This window comes from Notolepis coatsorum (assembly GCF_963971535.1).
Source record: "Notolepis coatsorum genome assembly, chromosome: 17".
Taxonomy (NCBI): domain Eukaryota; kingdom Metazoa; phylum Chordata; class Actinopteri; order Aulopiformes; family Paralepididae; genus Notolepis; species Notolepis coatsorum.
This window is the reverse complement of record NC_140181.1, coordinates 92,380,704-92,407,961: the sequence shown is the minus strand read 5'-3', so window position 1 is coordinate 92,407,961 and position 27,258 is coordinate 92,380,704. Positions and strand designations below refer to the sequence as shown.

The 27,258-nt window shown below is 45.0% G+C and overlaps 1 protein-coding gene across 1 annotated transcript in view; it reads left to right on the top strand.

The window, feature by feature from the left end:
* The window catches only part of cacna1db (calcium channel, voltage-dependent, L type, alpha 1D subunit, b), a gene marked incomplete at both ends in the record, with an annotated part of 127,180 nt that overhangs the window by 44,608 nt on the left and 55,314 nt on the right, over positions 1-27,258 (top strand). Inside the window, 14 exon segments of the mRNA XM_084333553.1 lie at positions 40-247; positions 1,115-1,235; positions 1,657-1,771; positions 5,580-5,658; positions 7,485-7,536; positions 8,063-8,207; positions 12,223-12,352; positions 13,857-13,916; positions 20,136-20,242; positions 22,407-22,494; positions 22,997-23,104; positions 25,498-25,550; positions 25,832-25,934; positions 25,936-25,979. Of these exon segments, the coding sequence (XP_084189679.1) occupies positions 40-247; positions 1,115-1,235; positions 1,657-1,771; positions 5,580-5,658; positions 7,485-7,536; positions 8,063-8,207; positions 12,223-12,352; positions 13,857-13,916; positions 20,136-20,242; positions 22,407-22,494; positions 22,997-23,104; positions 25,498-25,550; positions 25,832-25,934; positions 25,936-25,979 (1,413 nt within the window).

Below are 27,258 nucleotides of genomic sequence, written 5' to 3'. Positions count from 1 at the left end.
TCTCTCTCTCTCTCTCTCTCGCGCTCTCCTCCTCTCCAGCCACTGGGCGTCTCTCAGTAACCTGGTGGCCTCTCTGCTCAACTCCATGAAGTCCATCGCCTCCCTGCTGCTCCTGCTCTTCCTCTTCATCATCATCTTCTCCCTGCTCGGCATGCAGCTGTTTGGCGGGAAGTTCAACTTCGACGAGACGGTGACCAAGAGGAGCACCTTCGACAACTTCCCCCAGTCGCTGCTCACCGTGTTCCAGGTTCATTTCACTTTAGTTATGTTTCAGTCTCTGCTCACTGTGTTCCAGGTTCACTTTAGTTGTGTCAGTCAGTCAGTCAGTCAGTCAGTCAGTCAGTCAGTCAGTCAGTCAGTCAGTCAGTCAGTCAGTCAGTCAGTCAGTCAGTCAGTCAGTCAGTCAGTCAGTCAGTCAGTCAGTCAGTCAGTCAGTCAGTCAGTCAGTCAGTCAGTCAGTCAGTCAGTCAGTCAGTCAGTCAGTCAGTCAGTCAGTCAGTCAGTCAGTCAGTCAGTCAGTCAGTCAGTCAGTCAGTCAGTCAGTCAGTCAGTCAGTCAGTCAGTCAGTCAGTCAGTCAGTCAGTCAGTCAGTCAGTCAGTCAGTCAGTCAGTCAGTCAGTCAGTCAGTCAGTCAGTCAGTCAGTCAGTCAGTCAGTCAGTCAGTCAGTCAGTCAGTCAGTCAGTCAGTCAGTCAGTCAGTCAGTCAGTCAGTCAGTCAGTCAGTCAGTCAGTCAGTCAGTCAGTCAGTCAGTCAGTCAGTCAGTCAGTCAGTCAGTCAGTCAGTCAGTCAGTCAGTCAGTCAGTCAGTCAGTCAGTCAGTCAGTCAGTCAGTCAGTCAGTCAGTCAGTCAGTCAGTCAGTCAGTCAGTCACGTGTGTGATGGTGGGTTCTTACTGTATTCCTAAGAACAGTGGATAACAGTATAGTTGAGAACAATGGAGATGATCAGTGGAGAACAGTGGAGAACAGCCCTCTAGTGGCGACTACAAGCATTGGCTTTTGCGTCGTGCGACTGAAAGGTGTCGTGTTGGTTGCGATTTGTAACTTAGCTAAAGAGTACTGTCATATTATCTTAACGAGTCACATTGTGACGATGTCATGTCTCGTTTTGCTAGATCTTAACGGGAGAGGACTGGAATGCGGTGATGTATGACGGCATCATGGCGTACGGTGGCCCCGCCTCCTCTGGCATGGTGGTCTCCATCTACTTCATCATCCTCTTCATCTGCGGAAACTGTATCCTACTGGCCACACGCACGCATATACACACACACACACACACACACACACACACACACACACACACACACACACACACACACACACACACACACACACACCTACACACACACACCTACACACACACACACACACACACACACACACACACACACACACACACACACACACACACCTACACACACACACCTACACACACACACACACACACACACACACACACACACACACACACACACACACACACACACACATACACACACACACACACACATACACACACACACACACACACACACACACACACACACACACACACCATAGTACCTATAGTGCCTCCACATACACACACATGTTCACACAGTGTTTCCATGACCATGATTTCCCACACGTTGACTTCTTTGAGTCACATGATCAGACATCCTCCTGAACGTCTTCTTGGCCATCGCCGTTGACAACCTGGCTGACGCCGAGAGCCTCAACACGGCACAGAAGGAGGAAGAGGAGGCCAAGAAGAGGAAGAACAGCATCAAGTACAGTACACAGTAGCTCTCACACTCACAGCTTAAAGGGGAACTATCTTACTATTTCTTTCACTATTTGGGCATTTTTACACAATTCCTGTGAGTCTATGGAACACATCTGTAAGTATTTTTTTCTCCAAAAAAATTCATTGTTTTGTATTTCTAATCAAGTTCTGTAGAGCAGCATTTTCTACCCTTCAATATTCCAAGCTGTTTTTAGCTGGGCTCCGCCCATACTCGCAATGCGCTGACAGTCACCCACAGTCTGCACTGGCAGACAGAGAGAGCGAGAGAGAGAGAACGAGCGAGCGAGAGAGAGAGATAGAGAGGGAGAGAGAGAGATAGAGAGGGAGAGAGAGAGAGAGAGAGAGAGGGAGAGACAGATAGAGAGAGGGAGAGATACAGAGGGAGAGAGGAGAGAGATCGCTCCGAGAGCGCGTGTGCGTGTGCACGCTTCGAGTCGCAATACAGGGGGACTCGGGGAGAGAAGTGCAAGTGTCTGTCTGTCTAAAACCGCTTTCGCATTATTTCCACTGCTCCGTTGTTGAGCGAATTGTTGATTGTGGGCGGTGGCTACAAGCAGGGGCTGAGATATGCAGATCAGTGCCTAATTCACGTCAGCGAACCAGTCAAATCAGAATGGCTTGGTTCAGTGGGAGAGGACCTTGTCTCATCTGAACTGGAAGAATGCGCAAAAAATAGAATTTGCTACATATATAGTGTTTATACAACCCCACATTGCTATAAAACAATGCTAAACACTGGAAAAGGCCATTTATAAGATAGTTCCCCTTTAAAGGAAAACAATATTATGGTAAATGTGCTTACCGTCTTCTCCGGAGTCAGACAAGAAGATAGATATCAATTCCTCTCTGTGCGTTCAGTGGAAAGCTATCCAGCTGCAAGCTAGCCTAGCTTAGCCTAGCAGAGTTTTATGCTAGGCTAGTGGTCCGTATCCGCTTCCATTCTTTAAAGGAATAATGGAATGAAATAGGTGTCCTTCGGATGATATCACTCAGTGGGTAAAGGGGGAAAAAACTATTATTCTCATTAACTCAAAAACCAAATGTATTTGTTTTACAAGACGGTTTAGAGGTTTGGGATATGTGTGAGATATGCACAGAATAAATCAGGTTTGGTTTATTGTTTGGGGGGTAATTAGTGCTATTCAATCCACCACCATGTTATTCTGAGTAATGATCTCTCAAGTCAAGTCAAATATATTTATATAGCCCTGTATCACAATACATGTCTGAACATGTGTCACGAGCCCACATCACAGTGAACCTCTCCCGGGGGATGTATTCCGCATCACAGTGAACCTCTCGTGGGGGATGTATTCCGCATCACAGTAAACCTCTCCCGGGGGGTGTCTTCCGCATCACAGTAAACCTCTCGCGGGGGATGTATTCCACATCACAGTGAACCTCTCGCGGGGGATGTATTCCACATCACAGTGAACCTCTCGCGGGGGATGTATTCCGCATCACAGTGAAACTCTCGCGGGCGATGTATTCCGCATCACAGTAAACCTCTCGCGGGGGATGTATTCCGCATCACAGTGAACCTCTCGCGGGCGATGTATTCCTCATCACAGTAAACCTCTCCCGGGGGATGTATTCCGCATCACAGTAAACCTCTCGCGGGGGATGTATTCCTCATCACAGTGAACCTCTCGCGGGGGATGTATTCCACATCACAGTGAACCTCTCGCGGGGGATGTATTCCACATCACAGTGAACCTCTCGCGGGGGATGTATTCCACATCACAGTGAACCTCTCGCGGGGGGATCTATTTATGCTCTCGCTTCTCCTGCAGCTACAGGAAAATGAATGGACTATTAATAGATGGCTCCCAGCTCCCAGTGGTTCCTGTGAACAAGGCCTCCTAATAGTTTGCATTTCAAAGCAGCAGTTAAAATTGCTAGCCAAAAATAGCCCAGCATTGCGGTCCCCTCAACGTCACCAGCATCGGTGCATTCTCTAGAACGTCTGGTCATTTAGTGTTAAATGGTAAATTTATATAACAGCTTTTATCCATTTACATTTACATTTAGTCATTTAGCTACCGCTTTTATCCAAAGCGACCTACAAGTTCTCCAAAGCGCTTTACAATTTTTTGTTCTTCACATTCACCCATTCACTCACACATTCACACACCGATGGCAGAGGCGAGACCATGCAAGGTGCCAACCTGCTCATTAGGAGCAATTAGGGGTTAAGTGTCTTGCTCAAGACTGCCCGGGAGGGGCGGGAATCAAACCGGGAACCTTGCGACTACCAGACGACTGCTCTACCTCCTTAGCCACTGTCGCCCCTAAAGATTGGAATGGTAAACGAATGACAAAACATGAAATCCAATCAGGCCAAACTTAACATTTTTGAATTAGTGTTATTTTGAGTGTTATACCTTTAAATAAAATATTTTCTAATGTGCTGTGCACATTCATGACCCCTAGAGGAAGAAGTCTATTGATTTTGGTGATCCCGTGACCTTTCCTCTAGCGCCACCATCAGACCGAACCTTCAATTTTCAAATTAATTAATCTCCTGATCAGTTAGTCATAAAGTCATGAAACCCCACATGCAATAATAGGCATGAAATGACTGGTAAACAGGGAAGGAAAACACTGTTTATTTTAGGAGGGAAAAAGGAACTGGGGCTTGTCGACATGGTGAAAATGCCTGAGAGGTCTGTTGACTCCACCCCCTCTACCCCCTCAGTGAAGATGAGGAAGAACTCCCACAAAACCTGAGTAGGAAAGAATTGAAGAAACGTCAAAAGGGAGGCAGCTGGGTGGCGCAGCGGACATTGCGCTCGTCACCAATGCAAGAGACACCGGGTTCGACTCCGGCTGTCGGCGCTGCCTCCGGCTTGGGCCAGCCGTCATACTATCTCAATTGGCAGAGTTAGCGGGTGGAAGTCGATGGGTGGTAATCTGGACGTTGTGGACAGCGACTCCTACAGGTCGGTTGGGGGACGCCTGCACAGCAGAGACAGGAAATGGCGGGGGTAGTGTGAGCCTCCCACACGTTACACCTCGCCAATGAGAGTCCGCGCTGGCAGGTGAAAAGATGTGACAGGCTGCCTCCTCGTGTACTGGAGGGGACACGTGATGCAAGGCTTCTATCCTCCCTACAACCGGCCTGTGGGGGGCATATGCGAGCAACGTTCAAGACAGGGGAGGGGAGAATTGGCACAATGGAATTAGGATGGGAGAAAAATAGAAAAAGTGGATAAAAAAAAAAGAAACATTAAAAGGGAGATCCTCCCAACAAGGATAAGATAACATATCCCTTTATTGATCCCCTTGGGGAAATTCAGGCATCATAGCGGCATGGGGGAGGGGAGGTACGGGCATGGTAATGGTACAAGACATACATATAGGCAATAAAACTATAGTAAAGATAAAAGAATAAGCAGTGTAAACAATATAATTAACTCTGAATATAAGAATATGAGCAAGTAAGCAGTGTAATCAATGGTGCAGATGAGGGTCTGTGTTTGATCAGTTATATTATACGTTACAATAAATATGGACAATAAATCACTTAGAATCTGAATAATATACTATGAGTAAGTAAAGTATAGAGTATACACACGTACCCTAACTGGCATGATATTATGTCATACGTTATACATTGTGATGGTCAGGCGTTGAGGTGGACAACTGATGATAATTAATAATGAATAAATACTTGGTAAATAAAACAAGCAACAACTTGAAAACTGTAGACCCTCTCGGGTCGATGAGCTCGGCTGTTCTCGCAGGCTCTCCAGGACCTCAGCCGGTTACTCATTCTCTTTTATCTGCAGGGCTGCAACCGCAGAGAAGGAGAAGGAGGACAAGAAGAAGAAGGAGGAGGACAAGAAGAAGGAGGCCAGCGAGACTAAGGTAAGACCCAGAAAGATATCTTATCATTTATTTATGTATTTGGTTATTTATCATTCTGTTCTATGTATTTTATATATATATATAATATATATGCTATTGTACAGTAGCAACCCTAGTTAGGATCAAGAGAGCTGGTTGCTATGTGTAGTTATACCGACGTGATGCATTGAATGTGATGACTGTCAAGTAAGTGGTGCGGGGGGGTAGCTGTCAATCATGCACGGTCCACTAAGCTTGGGACTCCTTGTGGACTTGACCAAGGTGCCCTGAGGTTGGTGGTCCCATGGGTGAGGGGCTGGAGGCAGATAATTTATCCACTGTAGCACCGATAGGTGCATGGTCTCACATCCCTTCACCTCTACATGGTCTCACCTCCTTCACCTCTACACGGTCTCACATCCTTCACCTCTACACGGTCTCACCTCCTTCACCTCTACACGGTCTCACCTCCTTCACCTCTACACGGTCTCACCTCCTTCACCTCTACATGGTCTCACCTCCTTCACCTCTACACGGTCTCACATCCTTCACCTCTACACGGTCTCACCTCCTTCACCTCTACACGGTCTCACCTCCTTCACCTCTACACGGTCTCACATCCTTCACCTCTACACGGTCTCACATCCTTCACCTCTACACGGTCTCACATCCTTCACCTCTACACGGTCTCTCACATCCCTTCACACCCTCTTGGTGTCTGACAGTGAAGGAGGTAACATGTAGCTTAGTGTAGCATGGTGGTACCGTGACACTGTGTTGGCGTGGGCTATGGCCAGACAATAGCCTTTTGGGTGTATTAAATAAAGCTGCACTACTCTCCTGTGAACACCAGTGTGGACAATCTACTTCCTAATATGGAGCTTGCTACACTATTATAAATGGACTGCATTTGTACACAACAACTTATGCCTCACGTTCACCCATTCCCTCACACATTCACACACCGACGGCAGAGGCGACCATGCAGGGTGCCGACCTGCTCATTGGGAGCAATTAGGGGGTTAAGTGTCTCGCTCAAGGACACTTCGACACGCTGCCGGGTAGGAGCCGGAATAGAACCGGGAACCTTCCGATTAACAGTTGACCGTTCTGCCTCCTGAGCCACTGTCGCCCCAAGCGTTTGTTTTGCAAACATTCGTCAAGTATTTGCTGCTGAGGAAAAATAAGCGAATAATAAGATAAGATAAGATACGATTAGATTAGATTAGATTAGATTAGATCAAATGAGATACGATAAAATAAGATAAGATGAGATATGGTAGGGTGGCTAAGATCAGATCAGACACGTTAAGGGGCACTTCACCAAAAAACAATGCTGATTTATTTTGCACATAATCGCACCAACAATTCGAAACAGTTTTGCACACATTCATTTAGTTTGTTATTGAGAGTAAAGAAGTTTGAATAGGCCACCAGTGACGTCATCAGGGACATTGAATCCTTGTGTTGTGTTAATTACAGCTCAATGAAATGATATGGTATTGCTATTTCTTCATCTACATCATTTCATGGTGCTGTAATAATTAACACACAACACGATTCATGATGACATCACTGGTGGCCTAATCCAAACTAATTTACCCTCAATAACTGTCAAAGTAAATGAATGTGTGCAAAACTGTAACTAGAGTTTTTGGATGTGTGTTGAGATTATGTGCAAAATAAATCTGCATTGTTTTTGGTGAAGTGCCCCTTCGATGAGTATTTTTCTTCCTGTATCAGCACCTCTTGACCAGCAAACTCACTCACTCACTGACATATCTGTGACACTGTGTCCTTGTCAGAGTATTAACTGGTTTAAACTCCATCCCCTCCATCCCCTCCAGACCCCAATAGAGGATGGAGGCCTGGAGCAGGAGAAGGAGCCATACTCTCCAGGTAAAATCACAGGGGTCCTGGGGGGTCAGTGTGTGTTCCCTGATTAGTCTGTGTCTTTGTCTTTGACAAGTGTTTATTCGAAATTCAGAAAACTAAAACAATTAATTTAAAAAAAGTGTTGTATATTAAATGTTATTAAATTGTCCTATTCTATTAATATTGATATTAAATTGTCCTATTCTATTAATATTGTTGGATATTATATTGGGGGAAAAGTGCCTCCCTTGCACACAGTTTGAAGATATACATGTAAAGCTACCTGAAAAGTTACTGTTTCACTGTTTTTTGAATTATATTATATCCCCGAACGACAGACAGTGCCACCATCAGGCTAAACTTAAATTGTTTTGAATTAGTGTTATTTTTAACACCTTTAAATCAAATAGTTTCTAATTTGCTGTGCACATTCATGACCCATAGAGGAAGAATCCTATTGATTTTGATGACGCCGTGACCTTGCCTCTAGCGCTGGCATCAGGCCCAACTTTCAATTTGAGATGTTCCTTCTTCCCCTGCCTGTCCCCAGCATTCGATGAGGACGACGAGGTACCAGAGGTTCCGACTGTGCCCCGCCCCCATCCTCAGAGGCTGTCTGACATTATCAGCCTCAAAGAGAAGGTCCCGCCCATCCCAGAGGGCAGTGCCTTCTTCATATTCAGCAGCACCAACCAGTGAGTCAGACACACACAGACACACACAGACACACACAGACAGACACAGACACATATAAAATAGAGCCGAACGATTTTGGAAAAAACAAGTATTAAAATGATAGAGATAGAGATAGCGATCTGTACCAAACAAAGATGTTTTTCATCTGGAAGTCAGTGGAATATGATTTGTAGACCAGGGCCCTCATTCATCAACGTGTTCTACGCACAGATTTGTGCTTACCCTGTGCGTACGATCATTTCTAAGCAAAGAGTGGGATTCATCAATTTGAACTTGAACTTGACTTCGTGCTTACATCTACGCACATTTCAGACCTGGCGTACCTAGCGCCCAGTGGTAGAATATATTATTACAACAAGGAAATGAGCTTCTGTGCATAATAACACTGGCACGTTCTGTACGAACCGTAGTTCATTATAGTTCATTGTAAAATAGCAACAGTAGTGTAATTATGGTCAAAACCCTATAAATAGCATTTGGAATAATAGATCTTTCTCTCAGAATGAATGCAGCATGGTTTATATAGCGTTATCGGAATATACGGGGTGTAGGCTACTGACTGACTGCGCTCCGCGTAGCTTGATTGATTGATTGATTGAAAAGTTTATTAACAGATTGCAGAATTGGTACAGTACAGTACAGCTCAGTACATACAATTGTTGATTGGGGATGCAGACCAACTTTCGTCTTGTTTACATCAGGGTCCCCCATTTTCAATTCATCATAAATCATAAAGCTCAACTCGTTATTATTCTGCGCAGACCGCAGAAACACGGGAACGTTTTGATTATATTTAAAAGGCTTTACGTTAAACGAAACAAGTGGAACTTCGAAGCTGTAAGCAGAATACAAGTCATATGAATATAGTGTTCTTCCCCCTTTTTACTGTATAAGAAAGAATAGAAAACGCATTGCAATGACACTATAGTGGACAGACTATGTATATGATGGGATTCAAGTTCATGTATTGAAAGGCAGGCTATCATACATGCAGTGAGATTCATTGTTCTTGTATATGCTCTCGTATTATATTGTTTATATAGGCTACCCAATACTGACATCAAAATAGATTGTAGTATGCCTCTAGAAATCATATGCAGCAGGTAGAAAATTGACGGGAGATCCATCGCGATTTGGAATAAAATTGAGGAGAACTTTAATCCCTGGGGTATTAATCAAACAACACGGGAAAAGGCAGTCATATTCCAGCGCGGTCTTTATTAGCCGACAACAAAATAGATGCATCTAAAAATCATATAGCCAATCGAACACAACTAATAAAGGCATTCATATTACAGCACGGTTATAATGACACACAACCAACGCCAAACAGTGGTCAACGAACGGTCTTTATTAGTATTTTGAGCTGTCCAGGCAGAATTGCAGCAATGGTCTTAGGGAGCCGTTGATATCTGACATCACCGTTTACAAGTCCGCCTTTTATTATTTATCCCATAATACGCGATAGTGTCTTCTTGGTTCGACAGCAGTGAATTCTCCGTGGAGTTTCTAACGGGTCGGTCCATTATTTCACATCCCATGGGGGGTGTTTCCTCATTTTCATGACCATATATGGATAATCATGCACGAGCATTGACGGTAGAACAAAGTGGTATTCATCATGACAGGTGTGCGTAGAGCCTGCGTACGCAAGTGTGATGAATGCCGACTTCCCTGTGCGTGCGCTAGTTCTACATTCCGTGCTTACGTGTGGAAGTAGGTCAAGTTCTACGTCCACGTTGATGCATGAGGGCCCAGGACTTCTCTGCTGCACCAAAGTACTTGATGTATAACGGCATTTTGACAACATATTTAGCCTTTATCAAATGCTGTGGCCTTTTGCGATGTGGATATTACACTAGGCTATATTGTGGTTTTGATCAACCACTTAACACTTTGAGTGCCACTCACGGCTTTTCTCTGGTTTACGACCCGACCGTTGAATGCCACGGTCACGAGTATTCTCGGGTATTTATTTTTATTTTTTTATTAGCGATCTGAAATCATATTGCATCACGCGAGCCTACCGTTGGAGATCCAGGGACCGCCGGCGCTCAGATGTGGGAAAAAAGCGCCCCCTATCGTCTCCCAGATGGTAAATCACCCTTTTGGAATGGACTCAATGAAAGTGAATGGGAGAACGGATTTCTGACTCCACATTTTACTTCTCACTGATGCAGCCGGGGTCTACCAGAGTTCATTCTGGAGCCTCTGAGCCGCGCGGATCATGTGTTATACTGTACACACGATGGATCAATACATTTATCGATTTTTTCGAATGGCGATCGGAAATTGGAATAAACCATTTGGATACCATCTGACCTCAGGTAAGGAATCTATGTTATCAGTGTTAGGATAATCAGACTAGTTTTCACAGAGATATAAGCGGATATGTGATATGGCTGTTTTGACTGTAAAAGCCATGAGCAACGATTATCAGCGCACGGCACGAGCGTGCGTGTGCACACATATACTATCGATCATCTAGCGTTTATTTGAAAACGATTCATAAATAGGCAGACAAGTGACAACGTTCTGGAATATTCCAGTAAAAGGCAATTATCATAGGCATGGGTTGTTTTTCCCCGGAAAACGGGTGATTTTCAAAATGCTATCAAACGGAAATGAAGCGATAAAAATACAATCTGCCTTGCCAATGTTGACTGGAAAATGAGTCTTTGATAAGACACATAGCCATAATTTAAAACATAGATTAGGCGATATTAACGTTAACATTGGCCGTGGATGGTGGCATTCAACGGGGTAAAAAGGAAAACACAGCCGGCACTGAAAGTGTTAAGGATCTGGCAAAAATGGGGCTAGATTTATAATTAAAAAAATACGATTGCATACCCAAAGTAATTTGATATTTATTATACTTTATACTTATAGCACATGCATGAGTCTGGTCTCTTTTGAAGGGTAACATTCTGACGTTTCTTACACAATAAAGAAAAATCACTTCGAGTGCTAATGAAATAGTGGTTTGAACACACTGAAATAAAAGTTTTGTGTACTCACATCTCTTTTTACTGGTTGCCAGATGCTGTTAAGAGTTTTTAAACTCTTAAGCATCATCCCCAAAACGGGGCCATTTTTGTTTTAGTTTTTGACGACTGCATACTTTTTTTCACCACCTTCCCCCACTCTCACCCACTCGGCTGCAGTCTCTTTCGGAGAGAGGACGCTCGTTGGCTACAATGGTGATCAATAATTTTTGCCATCAGCGGTGATTGGTCAGTTCTAGACTGTTCAGAACCGGACGTGGTCATTTGATGGAGCGGCCTGTCAAAAGACGCTCACCGGATATATCGTCATGTAACTCGAGACCCGAAGCACGCAGCTGGTTGAGTGTGGTGGCGATCGAAAGACGGCCCGGTAGACAAGCGCAAAGTGCTGCGACGTGGCCGTCAGATCCATAAGAGGTTAAAATTAACACGCCAATGGGAAATACGCAAGTCAGACAAGAGGATAGATAACAATTTCCAATAAAATTTAAATAAATAAAAATCTATCCGTCTGCAAGCTAGCCTAGCTTAGCACAAATGAATGGGAGTGGATATGGACCACAAGCTTAAAACTTGGCTAGGCTAGTGGTCTGTATCCGCTTCCATGCATTTGTGACATTCCATTCAACTTGCAACCGGATCTATCTTATTGTCTGACTTTGGAGAAGTTGGTAAGCACATTTCCCATCATGTTGCCGTGTTCCTTAAAATGTCTATTAATTGATCAGCCCTAACGCAAATTGTCCTTCAGAAGCATCCGCTCTGTCTCCCAAAGGTAAGATTGTCTGTTGGTCTTTTCATTAGCGCATGTGTACTTCTGGCATTTTACAATGCATTATCAATGGTTTGGGATCTTTCCCCTCTCCCTCCCTCTCCCTCTCTCCCTGTCTCTCTCTCTCTCTCTCTCTCTCTCTCTCTCTCTATCTCTCTCTCTCTCTCTCTCTCTCTCTTTCTCTCTCTCAAATTTAAACATATCTATTTATCTATCTATCTTTCTCCGCTCTAGGTTCCGTGTGATCTGCCACAAGCTGATCAACCACCACGTCTTCACAAACCTCATCCTCATCTTCATCATGCTCAGCTCGGTCTCTCTGGCCGCCGAGGACCCCATACGCAACTTCTCCGCCCGCAACATCGTATGTATACAATGCCAAGGGGGGGCCGTGTGTGCCATGCGGTCCAGCGAGACCAGTGGTTGTCGACCCATCTCACCCATGTGCCCTGGCAACACTTTCTATTGCATGTACAACGCAACCATGATGTTTAAATGTCATATAAAGAATTATTGTAAGATGATTGTTGAGATAAGAAAACAAGGAGAAAGATGGGTGAACTGTGATTGGAGAAAGTATTATTATAGGCTGATCTCATTATATATTAATATATATATATAAAATGTAATATGTCTGTTTGACAATGACTGTCGAGATCCTGTTTACATTTATGCAGCATTTCGATACAAAGAACATTGGCGACAACTGACAAACAGTATTTCTTTCTTAAAGGGGCACTTCACCAAAGAACAATGCTGATTTATTTTGCTCATAATCCCACACACATCCAATAATTCAAAACAGTTGCTTGACAGTTATTGAGAGTAAATGAGTTTGGATATGGCCACCAGTGATGTCATCATTTCATTCAGCTAGTAATTAACACAACACAAGGATTCAATGTCTCCAATGACATCACTGGTGGCCATATTCAAATCCACCTACTCTCAATAACAAACTACATGATTTTTGGATGTGTGTGAGATTACGTGAAAAATAAATCTGCATTGTTCTTCGGTGAAGTGCCCCTTTAATACTTTCTTAAAAGCCATTATATTATACAGTGTGGCCTCATATATCAAGCAATATTCATAGTATTTGCACGACACGTCACGCCTACCAATATGGCCCGATGTCACAGCTCATTGGCTCACGGTCGTCGCTCAATGATAATCGCCTCTTATTTGATCACAAGCAGCCGTCGTTCGCCTAACCAAGATGCCTGATGTGGAATACTATGAATTAGGGATGTCCGATATTATCGGCCGATATTGGCATTAAAATGTGATATCGGAAATTATCGGTATCGGTAAAAAAAAATGTAAAGTATTATTATTATTTTTTTCATTTATTTAACCTTTATTTACCCAGGCAAGCAAGTAAGAACACATTCAGATTTTTTTTTATTGTCAAAAGTATGCACAATGTTGTGTTAATTCCACGACAAGAGATATGTAATTTTAATTACCTGAAATTATTCCGTTTTGGGGGGGGGAGGGGGGGACCCTGCATATATCGGTATCGGTTGATATCGGTATCGGAAATTAAGAGTTGGACAATATCGGTATATCGGTATCGGTAAAAAAGCCAATATCGAACATCCCTACTATGAATCATTATTTTATATTGTACCCGTGCCACAGCAGCAGCAGTTGATGAATCAAATGAATTGAATGTATTCTGTTATGCTGATGACTTGACTTTTGCCTCTTGCAGATACTTGGTTATTTTGACTATGCGTTCACCGCACTCTTTACTGTTGAGATCCTGCTGAAGGTAAATGGCGCTGTGTGTTGTTGCCGTGCTTGTGCTCTCGTAGACCCGTAGTAACCTGGTGTTGCTTGTGTCACTCTGATTGCCTCCTCAGATCCTAGGCTATGCCGACTATGTCTTCACTAGTATGTTTACTTTTGAGATCCTCATTAAGGTAAAACGATAATAATAAGCAATGTCGCGTTAACCACAGCAACGTGCCCCCCCCCCCCCCCATGTTTTTGTCAAAATGGCCGCCTGTTTGTCCTGTTGTCATGGCGCCTGTCCTTCAACATGAACAAATTCTTTTTGGCGGTTTTTGTCTGTCAGTAATTTTTCCTTCATGGCCCGCCCCTTTTTCAAAAATGTTTACCATCAACCTACTTTTTGACCAATGGCTCAGCAGAATACATGTGATTGCTTGATTCGTTTTCATCTATTTTTATTTCATTTAGATAGTATGATTTCACTTTTATAGAAATACATTCAATTGGCACGTGATTCTGGTGGGCCTTTGCAAAAACTGACCAGTTGCTGTTTTTTGTGTGCTTTGAAAGTTTCATCAGGATGTGGCTAAAGTACATCCGCTGCAGTAGAGATCAACCTGTTTTTTTATTTGTGATTCTCTGAGCACCCTGGACACAACACAAGCCCCCGCTTTTTGCTTGAGGAAAACAGACGATGAAATTCTAGGATTCTTAATTTGAAATACCTTTGACTATAAGGAGAGGACATCAAACTACCCTCTCTGTGTCTCTGCTTCCTGTGTGGGCGGGGAGGTCACGCATGTATTCCTCCACCCGATCACTCCACACCAGCTGAACCCCTGCAAGTAACCTTGTTAAGGTTTGATGTCACATCTCTTTGGCTTGGGCGCCTCCATGGAATGTGCTTGTTCACTGCAAAACAACCCACCTCCCCCAAGTTTTTAGTCACACTACCGAGAGCTAGCGAGAGGAACAGCAATATCATTTTCAGAAAGAAATTAATCAAATAAAATCTGCCGATGGGGTGAGATCATTTACCTATGTTAACCTCTTAAGCATCGGGCACAAATGGGACTGGTTTGACGATTGCATACCCAAAGTAATTTGAGATTTATTATACTTTATACTTATAGCACATGCACGAATCTGGTCTCTTTTGAGTGGTGACATTCTGAAGTTTCCTACACAATAAGGAGAAATCACTTTGAGTGCTAATGAAATAGAGTAACAGAGGTTTGAACACACTGAAGTAAAAGTTGTTTGAACTCACATTTCTGTTTAGTGGTTGCCAGATTCCAGTTTTTATAAGTTCCAGCATAGAGTTTGAATTTTTTACTTACGTCTGAATTATTTTGCAAACAGATGCCTGCAAAAGAGCTGAGAGGTATTAGCTGGAAAACACAATGGGTCCATAGCCTGAAGTATTATCTAGTACAGGTCCAAAGTTTATAACAATGCCACAGTAAATGAGTGTTTTACACATGTTTTCTAATGGTATGTATCGGTATGTTTATCCAAAATGGCCATTGGCACCAATGAAGTAATGCGCACAGCAGAAGTCGAACGAGTCTGGACTTTTACGCAGAGAATAAACCATATATTTCCTGGTTACATCCCTCAAGTGAGGTATCTTCGTTTTCCAGAATTTCATTGGCTACAAAAACGGTTAATCATTCAGGTCAGAGGTGATTGGTCCGGTCACCGGGAGGCGAAACCGGAGGTGGTCTCTTTTTCGAAAAATTACGCTCATTGGCTATTTGGTCTTATAACCCTGAAATTGGAAGCACATAATAGGCCAAGTCGGGTGTCAATCAAACAGCTGCCATTTTAGCTTTCAACCGATGTGTTGGTTGATAGACAATAACACAGCGTGACACCGACAGACGAGGGCAAATGTGCTGTGAAGTGCGGTGGAGATAGTTAAACAATTTTGTTCAAGAGAAGCAACAGTTGTGATTGGAGGATCAAGAAAAGAGGGCAGGGTTTGAGATCAGTTATCCAACTAAACTTGTTTTGAGACAATATTCTTGCAACAAGTTAGTGTATCTTGATATAACACAAGTCACTCCTTCAGCTTCAAGATGATGTTGTATTGAAAGAGATCGAGCTCATCTGAATTGGAAAAAGTTCAATTATCTCACTCTACTGGCAGATTTTTTACTTTCTTAAAAAAGAATATATATATTGTAATACAAAATCAGTACAGAGATATTTTTGCAGTGTCGACCCCAACACGAACACTAACACAGCTTTATTAAATCACAGTTTCATTCGATTTTCAAAACGCAACCTCCGCTCTCATCCTTTCTGTCTCGGCTTTCACTGTCTAACATGCAGCTCATACAGTTAACTGTACTCTCACTATCCCTCGCAAGAAGATAATCCCATATTTTTTTTCATACCAGTTGAAGATTATTGATGGAGAGATTCATGGAAATTGTTCATAATGTGGTCTCTGACTTAATCTGTGTAGGAAATGAACCTGAGTGAATCTGGAATAATGTATACCGTGTCTTGTTTTTCATACTGTTGTCAATGTGTACACATCTGTGTGTGTGTGTGTGTGTGTGCGTGTGTGTCTGTGTGCATTTGTGTTTGCGTTTGTGTGTGCACATGTATCTGCACACATGTAATAATGTATTTTAATATCACATGCAGATGTGATATGTCTGACATTCAATGGAATATCAGGAACGTTAGATATATAATTAGTAAACTATGATAAAGTAAGGCAATGTAAACTAAGATAATGTAAGGCAATGTAAACTAAGATAAGGTAAGGCAATGTAAACTAAGATAAGGTAAGGCAATGTAAACTGAGATAAAGTAAGATAATGTAAACTAAGATAAGGTAAGGCAATGTAAACTAAGATAATGTAAACTAAGATAAGGTAAGGCAATGTAAACTATGATAAGGTAAGGCAATGTAAACTAAGATAAGGTAAGGCAATGTAGACTAAGATAATGTAAGGCAATGTTATATGACGAACCAGAGGTTATCATATAAAGGGAGTCAACACACGTGATACAAAGTTAACAAAGATGATTTATTTAATCCTATCTAAACAAATAATCGAATTAAACAACAGAGGTATGTAACAGAATGGACAAGGATCCCGTTTTCATTTTCTCCTTCCCAACCATCTCACTCTGAATAGTCATGGGATCACCAACTTTCTGACCAAATCTCAGGTCATTAGAGCTAAACCCTGTGATCTCCTGGGCGACCTCTCTGGAAGCCAGTAGGAGCCATGGCAGTCCCTGCTCAGGAACGGGTACTGGAGAAGTGGAACAGAGAGAAACATTATTGCAGTCCCCATAATTTCCCCCCCCTTTAGATGGGCAAAAGTAGGTGGGCTTTAGGAGGTCCACATGTTCATACGTTATTGCATTTTTGCCAACAACATTTGTCTTATCATTTCTTCCAAACGGCATGGCTGTATCTAACAGCATTTCCAAAGCCGGATCAATTTCCACCTCTGTAGCCAAATCAGACTGTGACATGGACTGAAGTGGGTCAGGCAGAACCAAACTAATATGAACAGTCTCAACATCCGCGCCCTGGGAAGCACCCTGCGCATCACACGTTGCTGTCATTGCCTGTGTCACTGCACAGGCTGGATGCTCAATGACAACATCTGATATGTTGTCATTGTCAACATCGTCAAACATAGGACTAGGAGAGTCTTGTGAGTCTGGACTAGGAGAGTCTTGTGTGACTACACTTGGGAGAGGCCCCTCGGCCCACACCCGCACCTCAGCAAGATTGTTACCCAGTTCGATGTCCACACCATCAACAGGCTACAGGCGCACACCTCTTTGCACATCACCACTCCCCAAACCTGAAATGAGAGAAACGTCACATACAGGAACAGGGAACACAGACAACGTTGGACGAGGAGAAAGCAATAAATCTAGCTCCCTATGCTGCAGATCTATTTTGGCAAGCTCAGCCTTTTGCTTAATCTCCTCCAAATCGAACTCTAGTCTGTGGTTTGCTTCTTGTAAAGCCAACTCTCGTAGCAGAAGTTCCTTCTGTCGCTCAAAACTGAGTGCCATAGTGCACTATTGGCCTTAACAAAGTGTGCCACACTCAAACAAAGTGCCATACGCCACTGTAGGCCTACAAACAAACAAAACCTATGCTGGGACAATGAAGCGTGAATACCAAGAAAAAACAAACTCTGATCAAATGAAACCTCCCCACCCTGACTAACTACAGGGCCTAACTAACTAACTAACTACCTCAAAACCTCAATCTTCATGCTACTACATGCAGGGGGTACTAATGCACTGAAACTCTCTGGGCAGAAAAAGTACCTGTTATACAGCCACTCCTCTGAGCCAGAGACGTGCTCCCGAGAGGACACAAGCGCCAATGCCAGTGCCTGTCTCTACCTGCGTTTGTAGCCGCCTAAAAAAGAAAACACCAAGACAAGCCCCCCCCTATTGGGAACCCACCTTCTTTGCCTAACCGGGGATTAATGGTTCCCAAAACACACAGACTGTCAGGTATCAAACTCCAAAGCCTCAACACAAGCAATAACAAACAAACAAAACAAAGTATCAAATCTCTACCACAAGAAATCTACACAAACAAACTGCTACTTTCCCCCAAATCCCAAACAACAAACACCCCCAAGAACAAATCACGTGCTAACTCCCCAACACTGGCATACAAATAATTAGGCTACAAACAAATTCCAGCCAACAGGCTACAAATACTAGCTGCAAACCTCAGGTCACAGACACTAGTCCAAAGAAGCAGCCAAATCACTTTTCCTAATTAGCCCTTCTATACTAAGACAGAGCTCAAACAAATTGTCCCAACAGGAACTCTACCACAAATGCCAGCCAAATACAAATTCCAAATACCAGAAAAATGTCAAGCCAGAAAAAACCCAATTAACCACACTAGGCCAAATACAAACAAAACAAAGCCACTTCCAAATTCCACAAAAAGGTCCTACAAACGGATTGAGCCCCCATATATGACGTACCAGAGGTTTTTGTCATATATGGGTAGTCCAAACACACGTGATACAAAGTTAACAAAGATGATTTACTAAACAAATAATAATCTAATTAAACAACAGAGGTATGTAACAGAATGGACAAGGATCCCAAGATGATTCACTTGGTGGCTGATACAACCTGTGGTGTCTGAAGTGGGAAAGCAGATGGGAGAAGCAGACAGAAGGGTTAGACAAGGGAAACATATATACTGTGTGTGCAGGCAGCTCTCTGATTCAAATTGGGGTAACGACCTACCCACTCCAACCTGCTCTTTGAGTCAGAAGACTCCCCATTTGCAGGTAGAGTGGGGGTCGTCACAGTAAACTAAGATAATGTAAACTAAGATAAGGTAAGGCAATGTACACTAAGATAAGGTAAGGCAATGTAAACTTAGATAATGTAAGGCAATGTAAACTAAGATACGGTAAGGCAATGTAGACTAAGATAATGTAAGGCAATGTAAACTAAGATAATGTAAGGCAATGTAAACTAAGATAAGGTAAGGCAATGTAAACTAAGATAAGGTAAGGTAATGTAAACTAAGATAAGGTAAGGTAATGTAAACTAAGATAAGGTAAGGCAATGTAAACTGAGATAATGTAAGGCAATGTAAGGCAATGTAAACTAAGATAATGTAAACTAAGATAATGTAAGGCAATGTAAACTAAGATAAGGTAAGGCAATGTAGATCAAGATAATGTAAGGCAATGTAAACTAAGATAAGGTAAGGCAATGTAGACTATGATAATGTAAGGCAATGTAAACTAAGATAAGGTAAGGCAATGTAAACTAAGATAATGTAAACTAAGATAAGGTAAGGCAATGTAAACTATGATAATGTAAGGCAATGCAAACTAAGATAAGGTAAGGCAATGCAAACTAAGATAAGGTAAGGCAATGTAAACTAAGATAAGGTAAGGCAATGTAAACTATGATAATGTAAGGCAATGTAAACTAAGATAAGGTAAGGTAATGTAAACTAAGATAAGGTAAGGCAATGTACACTAAGATAAGGTAAGGTAATGTAAACTAAGATAAGGTAAGGCAATGTAAACTAAGGCAATGTAAACTAAGATAATGTAAGGCAATGTAAACTATGATAAGGTAAGGCAATGTAAACAAAAATACTGTAAACTAAGATATGGTAAGGATTGTGAATCCTAATGGAACGTGAGCAAATGGAAACTTCACAAATGTTACAAATGTTACAAATGTTGGTGATTAGTTATGCACTACTCTGTGCCGGCATGCATGTGTGTATGCATGTCTGCGTATCTGTGTATGTGTATGGGTATATATGTGTGACCGTGTGTGTGTGTTTTGGATGTGTATGTGTGTGTGTCTATGTATGTGTGTGTGTTAACCTGAGCCTCATCTGTCTCTTCTCTCAGATGACAGCGTTTGGAGCCTTCCTCCATAGAGGAGCTTTCTGTAGAAACTACTTCAATCTGTTGGATCTGTTGGTGGTCGGCGTATCTCTGGTCTCCTTCGGCATTCAGTATGTAACTCCTAGACCTCACCAGATCTACAAACATGGCAGCGGTGATACGCATACGTTTGTCTCAAGGCTAGTCCTGCATGTATCAACAAATGTGCATGTTGGTGAATTTATGGTGTGCCATTATTACTATCAAATGTAATAATTGTGTGTGTTGAGAGTGCGAACAGCCCTGCATCAGGAATATGTATCACATTAGCATGTGTATGTTTGTGTCTCAGGTTGTATCTTAACACATTAACTGCCACGCTTATATCCATCAATGTTTGATCACTGCCACCAGTCTAAGTCTATGGAGATGTTTACCTTCTTTGCAGGGCTATAACTTTTTAAATTGTATTGCTAAATTGACATTACTATGGCCCATTCAACATCGATTATCTATCGTTCAGGATGTAGGAACGTTTTACTTTTTCATTCACACATTCATACGAAAATACCGTCTAGAGTATAAATATGTTTTTATCGTTTTCTGCAGTAATTCCTAGAACGTGAGATATAGGCATAAATGCATATATTAGATTATCAAATGCCGTTTGATACCGATCGGCGCTATATTAAAAATGTCAATTGTACATGGTCCTAAACGTTATGACTGATCATGCGCGGGTGAAAGGGAGGGGGGGTTCGTTTATAATTCCGTGATCGTCGTTAAATGATTTATGTAGTATGGGTCAGAGCAGTTTGCATCGATAATAATAAACAAAAACGATGAAAGTCACGGCAGCCTCCTCTTACCGTTGGGCGATGATACTGGAGCAAACAGATCCCAGTTATTTGATGGGGATCAAGGCGATCCATTTCCGGTTTGTATAATACTAATACACGCCCAAATCATGTTGATTATTGAGTTATGGCAGCGATCCATATCCACGGTGTGTGGCTAGAGTCCTGGGATGATATGCAAGTGGCCGGACGTAATTAGGAGACGCACCGAGATCCAACCGGCATATCCGGTTTGGCAACTCGCCGATCATCCACCAGGAGGCAGTATTGAAGCGTTGCAGAGTTGTGCTGAGTCCCACAGCATCAGACAAGGCTCCGTGAGTGAAATACGAATACCATGGCGAAAATATGAAATATGATCACAATAACGTTGTACGCCGTGATCTGGCAGAATTAGCACGAACTTGAAACACGTCGTACAACATGATTGGCGCAGAAAGTGTTAAGAACTTCCTGAGACTAAACGAGAAAAAAACTGAAATTCTAATTATCGGCCCCAACACAAAAAAAGAAACGTTAATAATGAACCTGGGAGGACTAACCCCTTGGATCAAATCTGAGGTCACAAGTCTCTTGGTTATCATAGATTCAGAACTGAACTTCAATTCTCATTTAAATTTTCATTTAAATGAAACATCAGGGATATCCTGAGACAAATTGTACTTTACCTGCACTATTCTTACCCTGCCTACCTTTATACACTTCCTATCAAATTCATGTGTCGGTTATTATTTTTAGCCTATTTTTTAACTGAATCAAACCACACTTTTTTACTCCGTCTATTCTATTGTATTATTTTTATTACTGAATTAAACCGTAAACAGAGAGGCCTATTGGGATGCTAGATCCTAATGTGAAAAACTGTGATTTACCTTACCTTGCTACCTCTCCATCTTTTTTTTGCTTGCTTATGCCTGCATTTTTTTACTGCTGTGAAGCACTTTGAACTGCAATTTCTGTATGAAAAGTGCCATACACAGTGTCCGCCTTGTTTCAAACTGGTTAGGCTTTAGGCCCTCTTTCGAAGTCGGTTATGCTTAGAGTTTATCTTTAGAGCAGGGCGATAGACCACCAGCCCTGATTTCAAACTCTAAGCATAACCGACTTCGAAAGAGGGCGACTTCGAAAGAGGGCCTAAGCCTAACCAGTTTGAAACAAGGCGGACATTAATAAAATGTTCAATCAATCAATCAATTCAATAACCCACGCTCACTTAAAACAGCGCACCTCCCAGCTGCTTCTATAGAAAGTAGGTTAAAAAAAAAAACGTCTCTTTCTTTTTTTTGCACCTACTTTCTATAGAACCATCTAAGAATGAAGTTCCTAACAGTTCTTAACCAGTTCGAAACGGGCCTAACAACCACCCATAGGCGTGATCTAATTTCTATAACCCACTCTGTCTCGTGATGTAATGCTTAACTCTATCTCATGTCTGCAGGTCTTCAGCTATCTCGGTGGTGAAGATCTTGAGGGTTTTGAGAGTTCTTCGTCCTCTCAGAGCCATCAACAGAGCCAAAGGACTCAAGGTGAGGCACAGTGTGACTGCTGTAACACGCTGCCCACATTCCAATGACCTGTTTACGATGTGCACTCCACTCTTGGCACAACACTCCACCATTCAGCTTGGCTTACGCCGGTTATTATACCTATATATTATACCAACAGAGGGTGATCATTTCAACTGAACTAGAAATGTATTAGTATATCCCTGGGAACAAGGTTATGCTCATTAACACCCCCTCTCTTTCTCTCCCTCTCTCACTTTATCTCTCTCACTCTTTCTTTCTCTCTCTCTCTTACACACACACTCCCTATCTCTCTCATTCTTTCTATCTCGCTCTCTCCCTCTCACGCTCTCTCTTCTCTCCCCCCTCACATTCTCTCTCTCTCTCTCTCTTTCTCACTCTCTCCCTATCTATCTCCCTCCCTCCCTCCCTTCTCCCCCCTTCTCTCTCATTCTATATCTCTCTCTCTTGTTTTCCCTATCTCACTCGCGCTCTATCTCCCTCTCCCCCTCTCTCTCTACAGCATGTGGTCCAGTGTGTGTTTGTGGCCATCAGAACTATTGGTAACATCATGATCGTCACCACTCTGTTGCAGTTCATGTTCGCCTGCATAGGAGTTCAGCTGTTCAAGGTACTGTAGTAACAGGGGAGGGGGCGGGGCAGAGGAGGAGGGAGGGGGCAGAGGAGGAGGGAGGGGGGAGGGGAGGAGAGAGGGGGCAGAGGAGGAGGGAGGGGGGAGAGGAGGAGGGAGGGGGGAGGGGAGGAGAGAGGGGGCAGAGGAGGAGGGAGGGGGCAGAGGAGGAGGGAGGGGGGAGGGGAGGAGAGAGGGGGCAGAGGAGGAGGGAGGGGGGAGAGGAGGAGGGAGGGGGCAGAGGAGGAGGGAGGGGGGAGGGGAGGAGAGAGGGGGCAGAGGAGGAGGGAGGGGGGAGGGGAGGAGGGAGGGGGGAGGGGAGGAGAGAGGGGGCAGAGGAGGAGGGAGGGGGGAGAGGAGGAGGGAGGGGGGAGGGGAGGAGAGAGGGGGCAGAGGAGGAGGGAGGGGGCAGAGGAGGAGGGAGGGGGGAGGGGAGGAGAGAGGGGGCAGAGGAGGAGGGAGGGGGCAGAGGAGGAGGGAGGGGGGAGGGGAGGAGAGAGGGGGCAGAGGAGGAGGGAGGGGGGAGGGGAGGAGAGAGGGGGCAGAGGAGGAGGGAGGGGGGAGGGGAGGGGGGAGGGGAGGAGAGAGGGGGCAGAGGAGGAGGGAGGGGGCAGAGGAGGAGGGAGGGGGAAGAGGAGGGGGGAGGGGGCAGAGGAGGAGGGAGGGGGCAGAGGAGGAGGGAGGGGGCAGAGGAGGAGGGAGGGGGTAGAGGAGGAGGGAGGGGGCAGAGGAGGAGGGAGGGGGTAGAGGAGGAGGGAAGGGGCAGAGGAGGAGGGAGGGGGTAGAGGAGGAGGGAGGGGGCAGAGGAGGAGGGAGGGGGTAGAGGAGGGGGGAGGGGGCAGAGGAGGAGGGAGGGGGCAGAGGAGGAGGGAGGGGGTAGAGGAGGAGGGGGGGGAGGGGAGGAGGGAGGGGGTAGAGGAGGAGGGAGGGGGTAGAGGAGGAGGGAGGGAGGGGGGCAGAGGAGGAGGGAGGGGGGTAGAGGAGGAGGGAGGGGGGAGGGGAGGAGGGAGGGGGTAGAGGAGGAGGGAGGGGGTAGAGGAGGAGGGAGGGGGCAGAGGAGGAGGGGGGGGTAGAGGAGGAGGGAGGGGAGAGAGGAGGAGGGAGGGGGCAGAGGAGGAGGGAGGGGGTAGAGAAGGAGGGAGGGGGCAGAGGAGGAGGGAGGGGGCAGAGGAGGAGGGAGGGGGTAGAGGAGGAGGGAGGGGGTAGAGGAGGAGGGAGGGGGCAGAGGAGGAGGGAGGGGGTAGAGGAGGAGGGAGGGGGCAGAGGAGGAGGGAGGGGGCAGAGGAGGAGGGAGGGGGGTAGAGGAGGAGGGAGGGGGGCAGAGGAGGAGGGAAGGGGGGTAGAGGAGGAGGGAGGGGGGCAGAGGAGGAGGGAGGGGGGCAGAGGAGGGGGAGGGGGTAGAGGAGGAGGGAGGGGGTAGAGGAGGAGGGAGGGGGGGATGGGGCTGAGGAGGAGAGAGGGGGCAGAGGAGGAGGGGAGGGGGGAGGGGAGGAGGGAGGGGGTTAGAGGAGGAGAGAGGGGGCAGAGGAGGAGGGAGGGGGTTAGAGGAGGAGGGAGGGGGGCAGAGGAGGGGGAGGGGGTAGAGGAGGAGGGAGGGGGCAGAGGAGGAGGGAGGGGGGTAGAGGAGGAGGGAGGGGGCAAGAGGAGGAGGGAGGGGGAAGAGGAGGAGGGAGGGGGTAGAGGAGGTGGGAGGGGGCAGAGGAGGAGGGAGGGGGCAGAGGAGGAGGGAGGGGGGGAGAGGAGGAGGGAGGGGGGAGGGGAGGAGGGAGGGGGCAGAGGAGGAGGGAGGGGGCAGAGGAGGAGGGAGGGGGCAGAGGAGGAGGGAGGGGGCAGAGGAGGAGGGAGGGGGGAGAGGAGGAGGGAGGGGGGGAGGGGAGGAGGGAGGGGGGAGGGGAGGAGGGAGGGGGCAGAGGAGGAGGGAGGGAGTAGAGGAGGAGGGAGGGGGCAGAGGAGGAGGGAGGGGGGGAGGGGAGGAGGGAGGGGGCAGAGGAGTGAGGGATGAGGTAGAGGAGGAGGGAGGGGGCAGAGGAGGAGGGAGGGGGGAGAGGAGGAGGGAGGGGGCAGAGGAGGAGGGAGGGGGGAAGAGGAGGAGGGATGGGGCAGAGGAGGAGGGAGGGGGCAGAGGAGGGGGATGAGGTAGAGGAGGAGGGAGGGGGCAGAGGAGGAGGGAGGGGGGAGAGGAGGAGGGAGGGGGGAGGAAAGGAGGGAGGGGGGAGAGTTTTTGTTTTGTGCATTAAAACATGGCTCTATCATGGTTGTCTCAGTGAAATGGGATTTGATAGCAGGGAGAGTTCTGACAAGTGTGTACTTGTAGACATGTACTGTATATAAGTCTTACTATGATGAATACATAGAGATATGGTTCTTTATTTGACTGTTTTTTTGTTTCTCAGGGTAAATTCTACCGCTGTACAGATGAGGCCAAATCGAGCCCAGAGGAATGCAAGTCAGTCAAAATACTCTTCAATACTTATACCTTGCATACAAAACGTTTGTACTGCCTTCTACTATCATGCACTCTTCCACTAAATAATCGTCCTTGCCTATATTGTGTGTGTGTGTGTGTGTGTGTGTGTGTGTGTGTGTGTGTGTGTGTGTGTGTGTGTGTGTGTGTGTGTGTGTGTGTGTGTGTGTGTGTGTGTGTGTGTGTGTGTGTGTGTGTGTGTGTGTGTGCCCTCTTCTCCCTCCTACAAACGGGGACATTAAAATCATATCTTGTGTCACCAGAGGGACCTATATCCTGTACACCAATGGGGACACAGCGCTGCCCATGGTCAGAGAGAGGATCTGGTACAACAGTGACTTCAACTTCGATAACGTCCTCATGGCACATGATGGCTCTGTTCACCGTGTCCACCTTTGAAGGATGGCCTGCGTAAGTAACCTCTGTGTGTGTGTGTGTGTGTGGGTGTGTGTGTGTGTGTGTGTGTGTGTGTGGTGTGTGTGTGTGTGTGTGTGTTGTGTGTGCTGTGTGCGTGTGCGTGTGTGTGTGTGTGTGTGTGTGTGTGTGTTGGGGGGATTATGCAATATCTTCACCCTTTAACTACCACACTATAGAAGGTTAACCCTTTGTAGTGTGGTAGTGAAAGGTTAACCTTCTGTAGTGTGGCAGTGAAAGGTTTGCCTTCTGTATTGTGATAGTGAAAGGGTTAACATTATGTAGTGTAGTAGTTGAAAGTAGTAACCCTTTGTAGCGTGGTAGTGAAATGTTAACCGTCTGTAGTGTGGTAGTGAGAGGGTTAACCTTCTGTAGTGTGGTAGTGAAAGGTTAAAACATCTAGTGTGGTAGTGAAAGGCTTAAACTTCTGTAGTGTGGTAGTAAAAGGGTTAACCTTCTGTAGTGTGGTAGTAAAAGGGTTAACCTTCTATAGTGTGGTAGTAAAAGGGTTAACCTTCTGTAGTGTGGTAGTAAAAGGAGTTAACCTTCTGTAGTGTGGTAGTGAAAGGTTAACCTTCTGTAGTGTGGTAGTGAAAGTGTTAACCCTTTGTAGCGTGGTAGTGAAAGGTTAACCTTCTGTAGTGTGGTAGTGAAAGGTTAACCTTCTGTAGTGTGGTAGTGAAAGGTTAACCTTCTGTAGTGTGGTAGTGAAAGGTTAACCTTCTGTAGTGTGGTAGTGAAAGGTTAACCTTCTGTAGTGTGGTAGTGAAAGGTTAACCTTCTGTAGTGTGGGTAGTGAAAGGTTAACCGTCTGTAGTGTGGTAGTGAAAGGTTAACCTTCTGTAGTGTGGTAGTGAAAGCGTTAACCTTCTGTAGTGTGGTAGTGAAAGGTTAACCTTCTGTAGTGTGGTAGTGAAAGGTTAACCTTCTGTAGTGTGGTAGTGAAAGTGTTAACCCTTTGTAGCGTGGTAGTGAAAGGTTAACCTTCTGTAGTGTGGTAGTGAAAGGTTAACCTTCTGTAGTGTGGTAGTGAAAGGTTAACCTTCTGTAGTGTGGTAGTGAAAGGTTAACCTTCTGTAGTGTGGTAGTGAAAGGTTAACCTTCTGTAGTGTGGTAGTGAAAGGTTAACCTTCTGTAGTGTGGTAGTGAAAGGTTAACCGTCTGTAGTGTGGTAGTGAAAGGTTAACCTTCTGTAGTGTGGTAGTGAAAGGTTAACCTTCTGTAGTGTGGTAGTGAAAGCGTTAACCTTCTGTAGTGTGGTAGTGAAAGGTTAACC